The sequence below is a fragment of the Pleurodeles waltl genome, chromosome 1_2 (genome assembly GCF_031143425.1).
Source record: "Pleurodeles waltl isolate 20211129_DDA chromosome 1_2, aPleWal1.hap1.20221129, whole genome shotgun sequence".
In the NCBI taxonomy this organism is placed as follows: domain Eukaryota; kingdom Metazoa; phylum Chordata; class Amphibia; order Caudata; family Salamandridae; genus Pleurodeles; species Pleurodeles waltl.
In genome coordinates, this window is record NC_090437.1 from 18440864 (window position 1) to 18457275 (window position 16412).

At 41.0% G+C, this 16412-nt stretch overlaps 1 protein-coding gene across 1 annotated transcript in view; it reads right to left on the reverse strand.

Moving 5' to 3' along the window:
• Positions 1-16412, reverse strand: part of LOC138296500 (poly [ADP-ribose] polymerase tankyrase-1) — a 734848-nt gene that overhangs the window by 677839 nt on the left and 40597 nt on the right. The window contains exons 2-3 of the mRNA XM_069235671.1: positions 10032-10068; positions 9157-9232 (exon numbers count right to left, since the gene is read on the reverse strand). Coding sequence (XP_069091772.1) covers positions 9157-9232; positions 10032-10068 — 113 coding nt within the window. The remainder of the gene's footprint in view (positions 1-9156; positions 9233-10031; positions 10069-16412) is intronic.

A 16412-nucleotide genomic window follows, 5' to 3' on the forward strand; every position in this document is an offset into this window, starting at 1 on the left:
CCTGGTTACTACAGAGCTGTTTTGGTTCCTCTGGAAGGGAGAGGGCCACGTTGTGGGGAGAGCTCTAGCTCTATCTGGAAACGCTACCAGACTGGATTTCTCTTTTGTGCGTGGTTCTGGCAGATAATTTTTTAGCCAAAGGAACTCGTTCTGGGTCTGAATTACCTCATTAAGCAGTATGGATAGGAAGATGTTGGAACGTCCCTACCAAAGGTATGCCTGGATTGGGCCTGGAATATCCCAATTCAGACATTTATTTCTGCTCAATAACTGAACTAGAAGGGAAATTTGCAGGGGAGCTGGGGAAAAGAGAGGAACATTGAATCACTCCAAGCTCCTGGTTCTATATGAGGGTCGGAAATACTGGAAAATATTACAAAATTTAACTATTGGCCACAAAGATAGGATAACCCACACAAAAAAAAGTTCAATTTACAATAAAGAACCCGTAAATGTAAAGTTGATGCAAAAGAATCATGAACTTTGTGAAAAATTATAAACTAGTGACAGCAAACAAGTAGCAGAAAAAAGAGTGGTGGGCCCACCCCAATTCGACTTGGAACTGAAATTACGACAAAATGAAAGTGCACTTATCATCCGTTTTGACACAGTACGATATGGTCTGAATAAAGATGTGTAATGGCACTATTGGCTCTTATAATGTTCTATCTGATCTATGTTGATCAAATATTCTGTGTCTTCCTTTCCGGAGTAGGAATAAGGGACGAGAACTATAACAATGAGAATGTTACATTTATGTGCCTATAATTTGATATGATGTTGGAGAAGATACTTCTGGCATTGACTCTCATATTTGCTGTACTAATCTTGTTCACTTACAACCCGGTGATATGTTTCTATGTATGCTATTTTACCTCCTTAGGGTTTCTTTCTTTACTGTTATACTTTTTCTGAACTACCTGTTTTTGACGGTCTAACTAGTCAGAACTATTGTTCCTAAATAAATCCATTCAGAGCATAAAATCATATGCTTATAGTCAGGTTTTTCCCTGTGCACCGTCTAGAGGCAACACAAGTAGGACTTATATTTTGCCTTCATCAAATATGGCATGAAATAGAATGTTAACATATTTGCTCTACGTACGAGGTATCCCATACTCTGGTTCCAACACAATACTGAATTAGATAATGTACTTAATAAGTGGTGTACTTGGTTCAGAATCTTAAGTTAATTAACATATGTAAATGTGACTTTATTACATCTACCCTTTGGCTAAGAATTTCATTTCCGGGCACCATAGCAAAGCAGCTAGTAATAAATAACAGCATGATATGTTCATGTATTATCTAATGTATATCGGTTCACCAAATATACTCTTGTTAACAATAATATATATATATTTTTTTTTTAACTTTGAAGTCTCCATATTTACAAATTTAGGACCTATGACTATTATTCTTTACATCTCCATGTTCAAACCATCTTTTTGAGATATCGATCATTTTTCTAAGACGACAATTGAAAATAGTATCCCTCCCAACATGTCTGCCATAAATGCACTAGGATTAGCAGAGTGCCGACCTAAGGAAATCAAAGTAGGACGTATACTTCGTTCCTACTCAACATGGCGCCGGAATAGGACGTCAGAAAATTCACCATGGGCACCCAATGCTCGGGATTCAACCTGTGATGACTTAAAGATAGATAAAATAAAAATGTATCCGGTAAGTGACTTAGAATTTCATAGTCTCTTAATCTATCACCAACATGTGTACTAGTGGCCAGACTTTATTCAGCCACTGGGCTAACGTTTATATAAAAATATTTTTTTCTGAGGTTCAGGTAGACCTATCTTAACTAACTCCAATATGTAAATTTGTGGTTGGAATACATTCAGAGTGTGATCTATCCATTGTGTTTATTTAGCCTTTACAAAGTTATTTTTACACCCTGATAAACGGATGGCTTAGCTAATTGTACTGACGGTCAATATAGTCTGCTCCCTCTTCTTTGTCTTATGTTATTTTGTGGAAATAACAGACCAGACCCGGACAATTATGACAAACATATCCCACAGAGACATAAAAACCCTGCCCCTTTTTTGGATGTTTGTAACATGGGAAATGATGAAAATATATTTGGATGTTCATTTGGTACTTTTGTTAAATTGAGCACAGTGAGATGTATTAACTTGGATGTCAAGAGTTATAATTATATTAGTTTATAACCTATACATGTTTATACACTAAATGTATACCTGTGACCTACAAAATGAAAGCATTAGGGCCCGTTAATAAGTAACTGTCTTTTTTCAAGCTTTGTGCAAGTATAATATTGTGACCAATATTGTACAGTGATATTGGGTTTAATTTAATGTGATGTAATGATTAGGCCTTTGGATGCTAATATCCATATATTGGGACTATTAGTAGATACCACAGTTTGTGCATATTTAAAAGTGAGGTATCAGTCGGTCTTACTGGATGTGAATATGGATCGCAAATCCATTCACTAGCATTTACGAAAAGATATACGTTTGGTTAGACACTTTTAGACATGTTAATTAAGTTTTTGGGACATGCAGTTGTTGGTTAAAGTTGTAATTCTAGCCTATACATGAAATTACAGATTTTTCTGTTTAGACGCCTTACGCACAATCACTGGACCTGTATGTTTTTAATACAATGGAGAAATTATTTCTGAGGACTAAATTGTACACTCTTTGAATCTGTTCCTCTTAAACAAACCATATGTTTGTCTGTTTGGGTGGAACCTAAAACATGTTATCACTGTATATCTTTGCAAGTACAGATAGCTTTTTTTCTGTTCATCTACATAATTTGCAGAAATTAGAAATGGATACATATTTCTGGACGTATGGCTAGGTATTGTATTATCTTGTTGAAATCTGCATGGGTAGAGGACCTTCTCATTCCTTTTTGCTCGTGGTATTGCATGATTCTGTAGTAACTGGCATGGGACAGAGGGCCATACTTCTACTCCTCTGTTCATGGTTCAGAATCTCTTATGCACTTGGGTGACCTTTGTCAAAACTATCTTCAGTCATTTTCTTTTCATCTCAAATCAGATTCTTCTGATCTTAACATGAGCCATTTGCCAGCATCCATGTATAAATAACCTATGTACCTAGTGTACTATTAATATTATTATTTGATAACTACCATAGGGTATAGATCTTTTCTTTAATTTTATTTTTGACTCCCATAATTGATTTTCGTTTAGATTATCTCGTTCTATATAGGCAAAGAATTACCGAATAACTCGATACTTCGGGTGATGGTTATATTGATAGATTTTAAGTTCATTTGTTAATCTATTTTTATGTTCTTGCAGCCTTGAGAAGGCCCCAGGTACAAATACTGTTTAGGGGGCGGAACACGTGTTGGCTGTTGCATTTCAAGTTTTTGCCATAAATGGCCACTGGATTCATTGATTTGGCTTAGCGTATTGATTGAAAACCATCTCTGCATGTGAAGATTCGGACTCTTACATCGAATGCTATAAATAATTTACTTGAGGAAAAGTGGTCCACACCTCATTTGGTGGCCCATGGTTCTATAAAAAGGGCACTGTTGAATAGAACAGAGTGCTGGACCATACAAGGAGTATATCTGACTGCAAAGAAGTGGCCACCTGCACTTCAAGACTAGTTGAACTAAAAGTCTATTTTCAAAAAGGAACCTCAAATTGTATTTCTGCTAGCAAAACATGCAATAAATCATTCATGTGGCTGGTTAAATCGAGCCCAGTGGAGGGAAGAACCGGTCACTGTAAAAAAAAAAAAAAAAAAAAAAAACTGCTTTCTAAGTGAACTTGTAAAGGTGTTGAGTGGATCTGTATATTTAAAAATGACAGCGGGCACCTCGATGTCTGCACTTAAAAATCAAGTATTACAGCTATGACAGCGGTAGGATTCGCACTTTAAGCAAATACGCTTCAAACATTTGGGTTGCTCATTAAAAATAGTTGTTTTCAAATGCACCAATCAACTTGTATCACTTAAAAGCACAAAAAACACCTCCATGTGTGGAACCGATTTACTTTTCAAAGTTATCTGCACATTTTTAAGTGTGATAATGCATAGGTTTTATAGCTAGTTTTGTATGGCACTCAACGAGCCAGGCAGCCATTCCAGACCACTAGGATCATGACCACTAACCACTAAGCTTCCTAGATGGAAGAGCATACTCATGCCCCATGGCACACGTTTTAAAGGTTAATAAATGTGTGCGCAGATGTATGCAGCTAAAGTTTAAAGGTAACTATATAAACACTTCGCTAGAGTACAAAAATAAAGGCATTTGACATGTTAATGTCATCACTCATGTTAACTTGTGAGTTTCAAACAGAAAGTAGGACAGCATCAGAAGGATAGCTTGTTAAAGCTATTTTTGGGGTTCCCATTATCTCATTATTGCACGGAGGGTATGATTGAGTGGTTCTAACTGCAAAAAATATGTTTTAATGTAGGCATACGTATCGTCATAAACACAGATTGTTACTTTTCAGCAATAGGAAAACAAGTTGATAGACATGCATGTGTGGTTTGTTGACAATAAAGGTACGTTTTGTCAGACATTTGTTACACTTTCCACGCAACAAGAACACTGATACATATTCGCCCCTACCGTGGGTACCTTCAGAAGCTTGAAGCCATTGTCTCCTTTGTAAATTTCAAGATTGACAACATATAGCCAATGGGTACTCGCAAACATTTTCTGGGGGGCCATAAAGTATGGTCTGTGGCATGACCAAGGGCCACATTGATGCCAGCAGAGTGAGGCTCGGGTGGTTTAAGGTGGGCGCATAGGGAGCAAAGCATGTACTTTGTGAGTTGTGGTATTATGTTGAAAGTCAAATCATATCCTTCATATGAATTTGTCCCCTTAATTGCCATTAAGTGACAGAGGTAGGTGAGACACAGAAGGCTTAAGTCAAGTTCAACCCAGATGCCTAGTTCTGGCTCAGCTCGAGATTCTCTTGGATCCTCGATCCCAAAACAAACCGGGCCTTACAGTGGCTTTTGTCTGCCACCCACGCTCTAACATCACTGGTAAAGAACTAAAGACAATGCATTAACTTTTGATGTAAAAGGTGAGAGGAAAAGAGAAGTCTATCTAGTGGCTGAAATGCACCAGGTGAAACAGCTTCCTCATTTGACCTAATTGTGTGATCCTAGGCAAAAAGATTATTTCCCTTTGCCTCATTCTTTATTGCAAGAGTTCAGGATGTGGCTTGTGCAAACTGTTATCTTGTGTTTGATTGGATAAACTATAATAGTGTTCCAAGTATAACAACAACCTACGCCACACAGAGGATAAACATGACAAATGGACGTGCCTCTTGGTTCACTAACGGCATTGTTGTACGGACAGGGGAAGGCATAAATGTTTCCAATTTCATGTTTGAAAATCATCACTTCAAATAAATGCTTCTCAATGCAGGAATTTAATCTGATATGCTAAAATGAAACGCTTGTGTGTGTTCATGAACTACATTTTCTACAAGACACAAAAAGTGTAGCATATTTTTTTTTTTTTTTTTTTTACTTTTGCTACACAGTCTTTACAAATAAAAGCGTTTCTCAAGATGAATGGTGCAGGACACCTTATTTGTTTCTTTTCCATTACTTTCCTTAACATGTAAATAAAAGTTTTGTTGCTGAAAGTTCGTGGTCTATCAAGGAAACAGAAGCCCGGCGCTGCTATTCACCAGGGGCGCATATATAGGTCAGGCGAGACACTGGGCCGTACTTGGATTGTTACTTATAAAGCCTGTACCTTGGTGCCCCTTGCTTCTAACCAGAAAACTACAACAGATTTAGAACTCTGCTGCAATATTATTATTTTGCTTACTTGAAAAGGTGCACAAGACGCCATTCTTACCAGCTCTCCACTGGTTACCTATTAAAAACGGTTGAAGTTCAAAGCTCTCTTCATCGTTCACAAAACCACCCAACGAAAAGGTCCATTGTACTTACCACTAAGGTTCAAATTATATTCACACTATACTCAAGACTTGCTCCTTGAATTAATATACCCTGCTACAAAAAGAAGCATATGGCAGATGTGCCTTCTCTCTCTCCAGGTTGCAAGGCTCTGTGACTCGCTGACAGCCAAAATACAGAATATCCCAGAATACCGGACTTCAGAAAGGTACCAAAACCCTGATTGTTTCAGAGTTAACCATCAACACTACTGCAATAGCGGCACTGAAAACTAGCGCTAGAGGTTTGCTATACACAGCAGGGGAACTGGAATGCTAACATAGTCCCAGGGGTGTGGAATTTATTAAAATATCTACTTGTCCAGGGGATAGGTTGCTTCTCAAATCTACTTGTCCTGTAAAAAGATCTACTTGTCCCTTTGGTGCCATGTAGTGTGGCGACAAATTATGGCAGCAATCTCATTATGTAAAAGCTCTGATAATAGCCTCTCTGATTATGCCAGGGCTATTACCTTAGTAGGGCTTGAATACTTGCAGTTTCAATCCCTACTATATCAATTTCCTTATTTTTCCACCTTTCTGCAGATCTGCATACTGGGGCTGGAGGAAGCAGTAAGCAATAGTTCCAGGGCTGAAATGCCTTTGAGTCTGCAAACCTACTAACCTGCATGTTTTAAAGATTTTCACCAGCTTCTCTCTAATATTTTCCCATAATAAGAAAGGTTGGACATTTACTCCTGACAATGGCAGAATTAGAACTTCTTCCAGGGTTGGGAAGAAAGTGGCTGGAGGGAAAATGAACTTGCGAATGCTCAATAGATTTTCACATGAGCAAATCTACACATCGTATTTACCCATGCTAAAATACAGTTCACAAATATTTTATAGGGGTACGACATATACCATGGGTGCACTTTTGTGACTAAGAATTTGGGGCCACATATCAGTAGGTTCAGATTTGCGACCCACAAATTACGAGTCAGAGAGACTCGCAATTTGCGAGTCACAAATCCGAATGTAGGATGGCATGGGGTTCGCAAATGCCTACCTCATGAATAATCATGAGGTGGGTCGCAATTTGCGACCCCCTTGCGAATGGTGACCCTCACAGGGATGGTGGCCTGCTCGAGACAGCAGACCACCATGTCTGTGACTGCTTTTTAATAAAGCTGTTTTTTTTTTTTTTTTGTAATGCAGTCCGTTTTCCTTAAAGGAAAACGAGGTGCATTACAAAAACAAAAAATTAAACGTTTTAGTTTCATTTTTTCAGAGCAGGCAGTGTTCCGCAGGACCACTGCCTGCTCTGAAAAAATGTTTACAGTGACATTCACAATGGGGAATGGGTCCCATGGGGACCCCTTCCCTTTAGCAAAAGTGTTAGCACCCATTTGAAATGGGTGAAAACTGCAATTGGTTTGCGCCCGCGTTCGCGGTCACAAAACAATCCTACATTGCACTGCGAGTCGCAATTAGGAAGTGAACACCCCTTCCTAATTGCGAGTCGCAAACCCGTTTTGCGATTCGGTAACCAGGTCACCGAATGGCAAAACTGGGTTTGTGCATCGCAATGTGCTTTTTGCACGCCGCAAACAGCGAAAGTCGCTGTTTGCGACATGCAAAAAGCTACCTACATGTGGGTCTTGGTCCCTAATTAGGTCTGGTGTTAACAAAACATTTTGTTTTTATTAAACTTCTATTTCTCTCTCTTTCGGCTGGCTTTAGTGTGAGCGATCGCATTCTGCTCTTCCACAAGGAGCATATTGGCACACAAAGTAGTTTTGTTCAGTGTCAGGAACTACAGTGGCAATCATTGACGTAACGAAACTGGAGGGTGCCCCTTTGCAAAGAACATGGGGGAGCCCCCTCTCCAGACTCACTCAGGCCAGGTGCTGTGCTGAAGGGGCCCCCAGGAGGGCGGCTGCGGGGCCTTTGTTATGCCACTGGTGGCAACGTGTGCTTTTAGAGTTCAAAAACGTTTTGGTTTTTTTCTTGCCAGTGTTTGTTACAGTGTTGAGGGCCTGATAGCTCCCACAACAATAAAGTGTTACAAAAGCCATGTCAAAACAAGACACGCATTGATGAAACTAAAAGACTTATAAAAATATGTCAGATCAGTTGGCTTTGTCAGTGTTTGTTTATTTTCATGCTTGCCATAATCGTGTTGAAAATGGTTACACTGATTTTCCATTAGAAATATTTTTGGGAAATATTAGCATGCACCAACACATTTTACTAAATGACACTTCATTTGCATCTAATCAGAGAGCATTCTGGGAGCATTATACTTAGCCTCATAGCCTAAACTTTTCAAACGTGTATACACGTTTTTTTTTTTTTGTACTGGAACCAACATCAGTAGTGAAGTGTGACCTTAAAACATTTATTTACAGCACTCACCCTAATAATGAAGGATTTCAAATAATGAACCATAAATACAAGTTCAAACAGCATTATCTTTTGGAAACACATTACCTCAACTGCAGAGAGTTCCACTCTCTGTAAACAGGCAGCCAAAGGGTTTGTGCTGCAGAGGGTTGGGCCTACTTGTCCCAAGGACAAAGTAAACATAAAAACTTGTTGCCCCTGACCCCAAACAAGATGTCCTGGGCATTGGGCGATAGGAATTCCACATCCCTGAGTCCCCCTGCAGGTCTGGCCCCAAACTGATCACATCTTGCTCAATGAGAACTTAAGGAGGAGGGCACGAACAGAATGCATCGCGGCACATACTCTCCCCTCCCATACACCTGCCCGCCCCCCACTGCTTCCTCAGCCGTGACCATTCCCAACGACTTAAGGAGCCAAGATGGGAACCCTTCTCCTGTGACCCACTCAGAACGTTTTGAAAGGAAGACCCTACATATAACCAGGAATCCGCAGAGCTAATCTCAGCCATCAGCCTACAATAAACTAGCTGGTCTATCTCTCACACTGTTTTCATCCACCACACCGTTACGCGCTGCACTCGCAAAAAAAAAGATGAGCACCACTCTGGTCACCAAGGCAGGATGCCAAACTGCTTACCACAAATATTCAGGCACAATCCAACAGCCTTATAAACATACAATCTAGCACGGTTAGCGGCTAACCGGCCAGGCAGGTGCTTTGGCAACCCACATAGGGCTATGAATCCATGTGCACATTCCATGATACAATATAACTGAGGTGAAAAAGGGCATTTGCCATTAGTTTTGTGAAATGTAACGTATACAACGAGAATGGCTCACCTTTCGTCCGTCACTTGCATGGCAGTTCACATTTAAAGGCGTCAGCAAAGCCATGAGCTTCTCTTCATTCCCACTCCTGGAAAATATGGGAAGCAACAAATACATTTAAATCAGGAAAGTGTACACGTGTTTACATTTTTAAATCACTGCTGTATATTAACCTTCACGCGAACGCAGAAAACAAGCTACACGATTGCTCTGTTCACAATACTCCTGCGGTGCCTTTAAGATGCTTTTTCCTTTCTCTCGGTACATGCTGCTATGGATACATTAACCTGCCAAGGCAAGCCTGTGCCTTTAAATATCTTACTCACACTCCCCTTCTCTCCCCTACTAGACGCTTCTCCCTGAACACAGAGCCATTTCCTGAATGCTCCATCTGAATATGCATGCGATTATTAATGTATTCAATGTGTGCGCAGGATACTACAGGGTTGCAAATCATCGGCCATTAACATAAAACCAGGGCACCTAAAAGCAGAAGGCGAACAGCGCGCTATTACTTGAAAAACAACCACTGATGAAACCCCAAAAGGCTTTTCGTGTTATTCGCATGAACTCTGCTATAGCATTCTAGGAGAAGATGTGGGTTGTAGTCTCTTTACGTTAAGGGTAAAGCACGGAGAAAATGAAAGACAGACAACGTGCTCTCAGGCGAACACCCGTGTAATGTTAACCGTCTGATCACCATACTGTTAAGTACCGAAAAAGCTCGGTGCTCAGCGGACCACAAAGGCGAAAATAATTCGAGTCCATGAACCAGTCTGGCAACGAACCGAAAGCAAAATGCTGGCAGTCAATTAGAACTGACAGCCCATCGGCATCCCGCCATCCCCTTGCTTTTTCAAACCTTTTGTATTCAAAGAAACACTCACCTAGCAGCTTCCAGGAGTTCGTCCTTCTTGTATTCACCTAGGTGATTGCAAAATATCATGCTGTTAGCATTTGGTATTAAACGAACTAAAGAAATGCAGTTGCAGGCAAATATGAGAATTGAACAGGGAGCTTGAGACTGAGGAATGATAAAAAGCCCACACCCCACTGGGTGATAGAGCCGTGACGTTCGGCAGCCTGTGAAGGCAGCATCATCAGTGCCTTGGAGACGGGCACAAAATTGACGCAGCTCCTTGTCCAATCCACTCTTGAAATGGCTTTCTTCAGACAACCAATGAACGCTAGAACCTATGTCCAGAAGCACATTCGCTTTGATATCAGCGTGCCAGCCGAAGACAACGTCCCCTCCCCCTCCACTCGCAATCCTGCCCCTCGTACTACACCCGTAAACCAGGATTCCCGAGGCGAAAACATGTCAAGGTGAGCTTTTACCCAAATAAAACATGCACTGTGCTTTTGTTTAGTACGTTTCCAAGCACACAATGAAATGTATGCACAATGGAGCGTTTATAATAGCAGGGGAACACGTCAAATCATGCAGAGGAAAAATACAAGCGCTGCAACAGCCGATAGAAACATGGATAATGTGGCAAGAAATCACAATACACCCCTTCGTTGTTTCTTCCTGAGCAACCGTGGTTAACACGGGCTATAATTGTAAAACTATGATGGCGCTTCCTAACCCAACCGAAAAGCGAAGCATGTCAAGAAATAATTAACTGACTATCGCACAAGTGAGCACAATTAAACATACTGGCGTGTTTTTAGAGATGACAAACATCGATAAAGCTAGCATGCACTCAGTCACTTAGTGAATTATTTTTGTTGGTTTGAGAATGGAAGTACACTTCAGATCGCATTTGCGTTTGTGGAGGAAGCGTGGGGAATACAGCCTTCATTGCCAAGGACGCAACCTGCGTTTGTACCAGCATTAAGCGCTAACATTAACACTTGATGGTGTGGTCTAGTGCAACGATGCTGGAGCGCTGGAGCACAGGCGCCACAACACGAACCAATCACCTTGGTGGTAGTCCAAGAACGTATCTAGCAATAACAGGTTTGAGGGGCGCACTGCATTCGGTAGCCATCTTACTATTCCCACCAGAAGGTGGGCTGGCATTTTCCTAGATTGCCTCACGGATCATTGCATACTTACTAGGCCACTAACTAAAGAGCCTTTACAACGCAATGGAGCAAAAGCACGCCGCGTCAAGACATCCAACTCAAAATGATTTTCATGTTTGGGTTTACGTTTTCAAAAAATATCGGATACAACGATTCAGGAAAAATATTAACTTCAATGATAAGATGACTGAGGCTTAAATTAATATCACTGGAGAAACTGAATTAATATTGGATAGTCTCTTGAGTTGATGGAGATTTGAGCCATCTACAACACTAAAACTGAATTAATCTCCAAGCCTCCTTTCATTTAATGACATGTATATCATGCAGAGGAGCCTCTTGGAAAAGTCAAAGCACAGAAGGCATGTACAGCAACAGTTACAACAACTCAAAGGCTTTAGGACTTCTTTTATGTCAAAATCAGAAGAATGCACAGCAATAACCAACAATTGATAATCATCCTCCCTCTCTGACAAAACCCTAACACTCCTGCTCAGATGTCTACCAACAGATGCGTCAGACACGTGCAGAAGGAGATCACACAAAAATCTAAGCCTGTAAATTGCCACTAGACCACTGCACAAAACTCATAACTAGCATCACCAAAATACTGGATTCTCCACTTCACAGCCCCCTGCCACTCACTGAACAAGTATTTGCAATGCAATGGGTCTAGCGTTTGCTTCAGTTAGAAATATAAGTGTTGTAAATTCCTAAATGGACTTTGCTTGCCACATAAATTGAAAATGAAAGTAAAGCAGTTGACATAAGCAAGTCAATTCAAAGCGTCAAGGCTGCCATGTGAGTGAGTGCAAAGGAGAGACACTAAAAAAAAAAGAGAAGTTTGCTCACAGTTAGACATATCGGTAACCATGCAATTATCCACGTAACAGGGTCTATGTCTAAGGCAGTAACAAAACTGCTCCAAGGAGGGATAAACAAAGCAATACGATCTCTCCTCATGAAAAAGGGCACTTCAGACCATAGTTGCTAACAAACTACTGTATAATCTAGATCAAGGAAAATCTTAGAAAATGTTACATACATGTACAATCACACGGAATCAAAAGGACATGCTTCTTGATAGACAAATTGGCTCTAGACTCTCTGAAGCAGTGAAACCTAATGCAGGTCGTGCAGTGCTGGTTTTATGTCAGATTTTCAAGACAACCACACAAAATAAATTTACATATACCAAAAATTGGACGTATTCACATAGTCCGGGATTAGTATGAAAATCCAGCCCTCGTGGACATATTTTTACACACTGAAACAGTGCTGGTTGATATTCACAATGACTTCTTTACTTGTTGTTAAGGAAGAGCACTCCTTCCTAACCATCCTGGATTTGTCCTTCTGAAAAATCATTCGGAACTGCATCCGAGTAGAGATAACAGTTTCACAGTCCAAATTATGTGCAAGGAATCATCATTTTTTAGACCCAAATTAACCACAAAAATGTTAACAGGCAGGGAACCATATGAGTCTAATCTTCATAACTAAGCTATGTGGACATATGTCCCTTTGCTCATGCATCGTGTGCCACTGCTAGAATTTTCTGGTTTAATTGGACGAGAATCAAATTCAGCTCCATCTGGAAACTGGATCAAATGGAACTAGATAAACTATCACAGGACATGTGGGTGAGCGGAAACCCACCTTTGCATCAACAGAAGTACTTTAAAACAAAGTGTCTGTTTAGGATAAAAATCCTCACCTATCATTAGGTGGTATGCTTCATCATAGGTTTCCTCTTCACACCAATGGTGTTGTGGGCTACATCTCCCTTGAGAGGGAGGAGCTCCCTGAACGGGTACTTTCTATGTGAGGTGAAGGTATGGGTGGTGATTGAGAGTGCAAAAAAGGGGAAGGGATGAGAGTTAAAACTACCACTTGGTGGAACTTAGCTATTTTATTGTGCTCCCTTGGGATAGGATTAAAAGGGAAAAAAAGTAGGTGAGAACTTCAACCCTAGTACGAGTGTGTGGCCAACATGTTTATGCCCTTTTGTTACTCTTTTTTGGGTGTGTTGGGCATTCGCTAGGACTTGATATTAGTCTCTCTGCAGAAGAAAATGAGTGACAATGAATAAATGACAAAGTAATAGTACAACAAATGGTTCAGTGATTTGGGGTACGACTCAACCATTTTCTTTAACCAAAGTATTCCGTTCCTCAACTCGAGGCTTGTCTGACAGAAAAAATACAGGGCTGCAACTGTGCATTCCACTATTGTGTGAAGCTGCTGCCGGGTCAAGGGCTATTGTATTAGCAGGCAATGAGGCCCTGCTGAATTGAAATCTGCAGTGTGCACAGGCATGCCACTGTAGAGTAGTCCATATTTATACCTGCTTTTTCCAAGAGTCCATGTCAGCGGTGTCAGCGACAATGAGGAAAACTGGACTGGAAGACCTATCTCACATGGCCTTGCACAAAGGTAGGGCCAACCGTGACCAGGAAGTGTAATAACAGTGAGATTCAAGGATCTCAGTAACTACATGGGTACTGCCATACTACCTACACCACACGGGGCACACATAGGCTTATTAGCCTGGAACTCTGACTTGGCCTACTTGTGTGATTTTTTTTTTTTTTGTTTAAATCGGCTGCTTTCAAGACTGAACTGTAATCTAGCCTATGGACATTCAGGTCCCTGAGGAGCTCATGGGTCATATGCAGTTGTGTATTGCAGCGACAGTAGCTGCACTGGTCCCTCTAAAAAAAAAAAGGTCTGTCAATTTGGAGTTGATATCAACGTAATGGGGCAGCCAGTACTTGACATTCCAGATTTACCTTTACATCGTGACTGGATCATTCACCTACATGACAACTGCCTTTAGGACGTCAGCCTGCCAGCTCCTATCCTCAGAGGCAGTAGGGTGCCCCAAACCATACCAAATCTGGAGCTTGCAAGATCCTTAGGTTACACAATGGGTGTCATCCTAAAATAACTTTTTGTCACTGGGGACACATTGACCAGTATGGACAATAAAATGTTTACTCATAATGTCAGAGGTAAAGTCAATGCGCCAAGATATTTCTGTGTTTCAGACGCACATAGCTCAGAGGCTCAACGAGGTGAAGTACAATTATGTGCAACTGCCAGACTGGGAGCAAGACACTGAATACTTATGCCATAAGATCAATGACCTGGAAGACAGAACCAGTGATAACCTTCGCATTTACTGAGTCACGGAAGCTGCTGAAGGGGCTGAGGTTTTTAGCAACCATGCTACGAGACTTCTTCAGATCTCCTAAACAGAACCCCTGGAATATCCGTGACCACACCTAGTCAAGTTACATGCAAAGTCCTGAGGAGAGAAGTGACATCCCATTATTAGATGTGCTTTATGCCCACCACCATTTGAGCGCATTCCTTCTGGCAGTCTAACGGAATAAGTGACCGGTTCCAAAATAAGGGTCATTGATATCCTTATCAGCAAATTATTCTGTGGATGCTAATGACGAATGTAAGAAGTTCCTTTCACTGGGCACGGGTATGCAGCAATGGGATCTGTAGTGCTTTTGGATTTCTAAACCCAATGTACATAGTAATTATTATGGGTGGTTAGAAGAGAGAATTCTTTGAGCCAGCTGAGCTGGAGTGTTTTCTAGAAGGCCTAGATGAATCAACACTGGATACGATGGCATTGCACACCTCGCTCACGAAACAGAGATGACTATGGTGGAGACACATCATCAACCTCCTTCGAAGTACCGGAAAGAGAATGGCTCATCCAAGTATAAATCAGACAGGACTATCTTTCATCAAGCTGTGGAGGGAAGGAAAGCGATAAAAACAACTCTTGTGCATCACTTAAGACCTCAACTGAACCAGCAACTGTAATGGAGAACCTTGATGACGCAAAGACCTTCCTCAGAGGGTGGTGTTTATGCTTGCTGCCGTATAGGTTCTCTTTTTTTGTGGCTAAATCTAATTGGACTTCCGGATTACTGTAAGTGGCCTATCATTTCGGCCCCCAAGACATGCAAAGTACCATATTCAGTACAGGGGACTACCTATTGTCACGTTAAAGGTTGGCCACATTTGCACATCCTGCCTCTTGCTTTCCCTTTCTCATTAATGCTCTGATGTGCAGAACACAAGTAAATCATAGGTTCAATACCTCCCAATAATACATCCCTGTACCTTCTATTATGATTTCCTCCTTCTCAGTCTTATGTGTTTATCCACAGAGTGCGGCGCTCAATCAATGCTGAGCAGCATAGATTTTAGCCCAGGACCACAGTTCTAGGTTTATACTTTACCATCACTTGGTACTGTTTTCACAGTTCTAAGCTTACACTTTCCCAATACTCTGTTCTATTTTCAGAGTTTCCATCTACCTTATCTCCTTTGTACAGATCGCCTTGGATCAGACCAGCATAGATAGGTTTCTCTGCTTCTAGCACTGCTCACTCACATTCACTTATCAGCAGACCACCTACAGGACTTCAGTTTCTTAGTTGTACAAAGCATAGGGCGTGCCAGACTAGCTGGTTGTATTGTTTGTAAGCCGTCAGTCACAAATACTTTACTCACCTAACACATTTATGTTTTATTCAGATATAGCCTTCTCTCCATCCCCCCTAACTTGCAGTGATTGCTCCAAAATGCCAACATCATTTTCAATCATTACTTCGAATGTCAATGGGATGTCACATTATGTAAAGCTAAGAAAATCCTTAATTACCTATGCTTAAACACACTGATAGAAGACCTCTCTTTACAGTACAAGCCTAAAAGCTGAAGAGGGACTGAGTTGGGACAGTGGTCATTAGCAGTAGGACAGTTAACGCCCAAGGGAACCTCTCCCTTTTGCAGCTGTTACAAAAATGTGAAGTGGCTATACCAATTAATAAAAAGGTTGCACCGTAAGATTCACAAAACCTGGGTGGACCCAGAGAGCCTATTTTGTTTCTGCTAAACTGCACATTATAGACAGTACCATTATACTTGGGTCGATAGATGCACCTAACGAGGATAAAATACATTACCTGGTTCAACTCACCAAACAGATATATATGTAAAACATCTCTGCTCCCTGGAGAGCAAAAGAACTAGGCTATGGACCCAATCTTGAAAAGATCCAGGTGGCCTGATCTCTATAATAGAGCAGGCAGCACTTGGTTTCAAGACCTGTTGAGCTATTGTGCATTACTCAATATCTGGAGTTTGTAGCACTCTTCAGACAGGGAATACACCTTTTTCTTGCCTGCATGGCATCTAATCAGGAA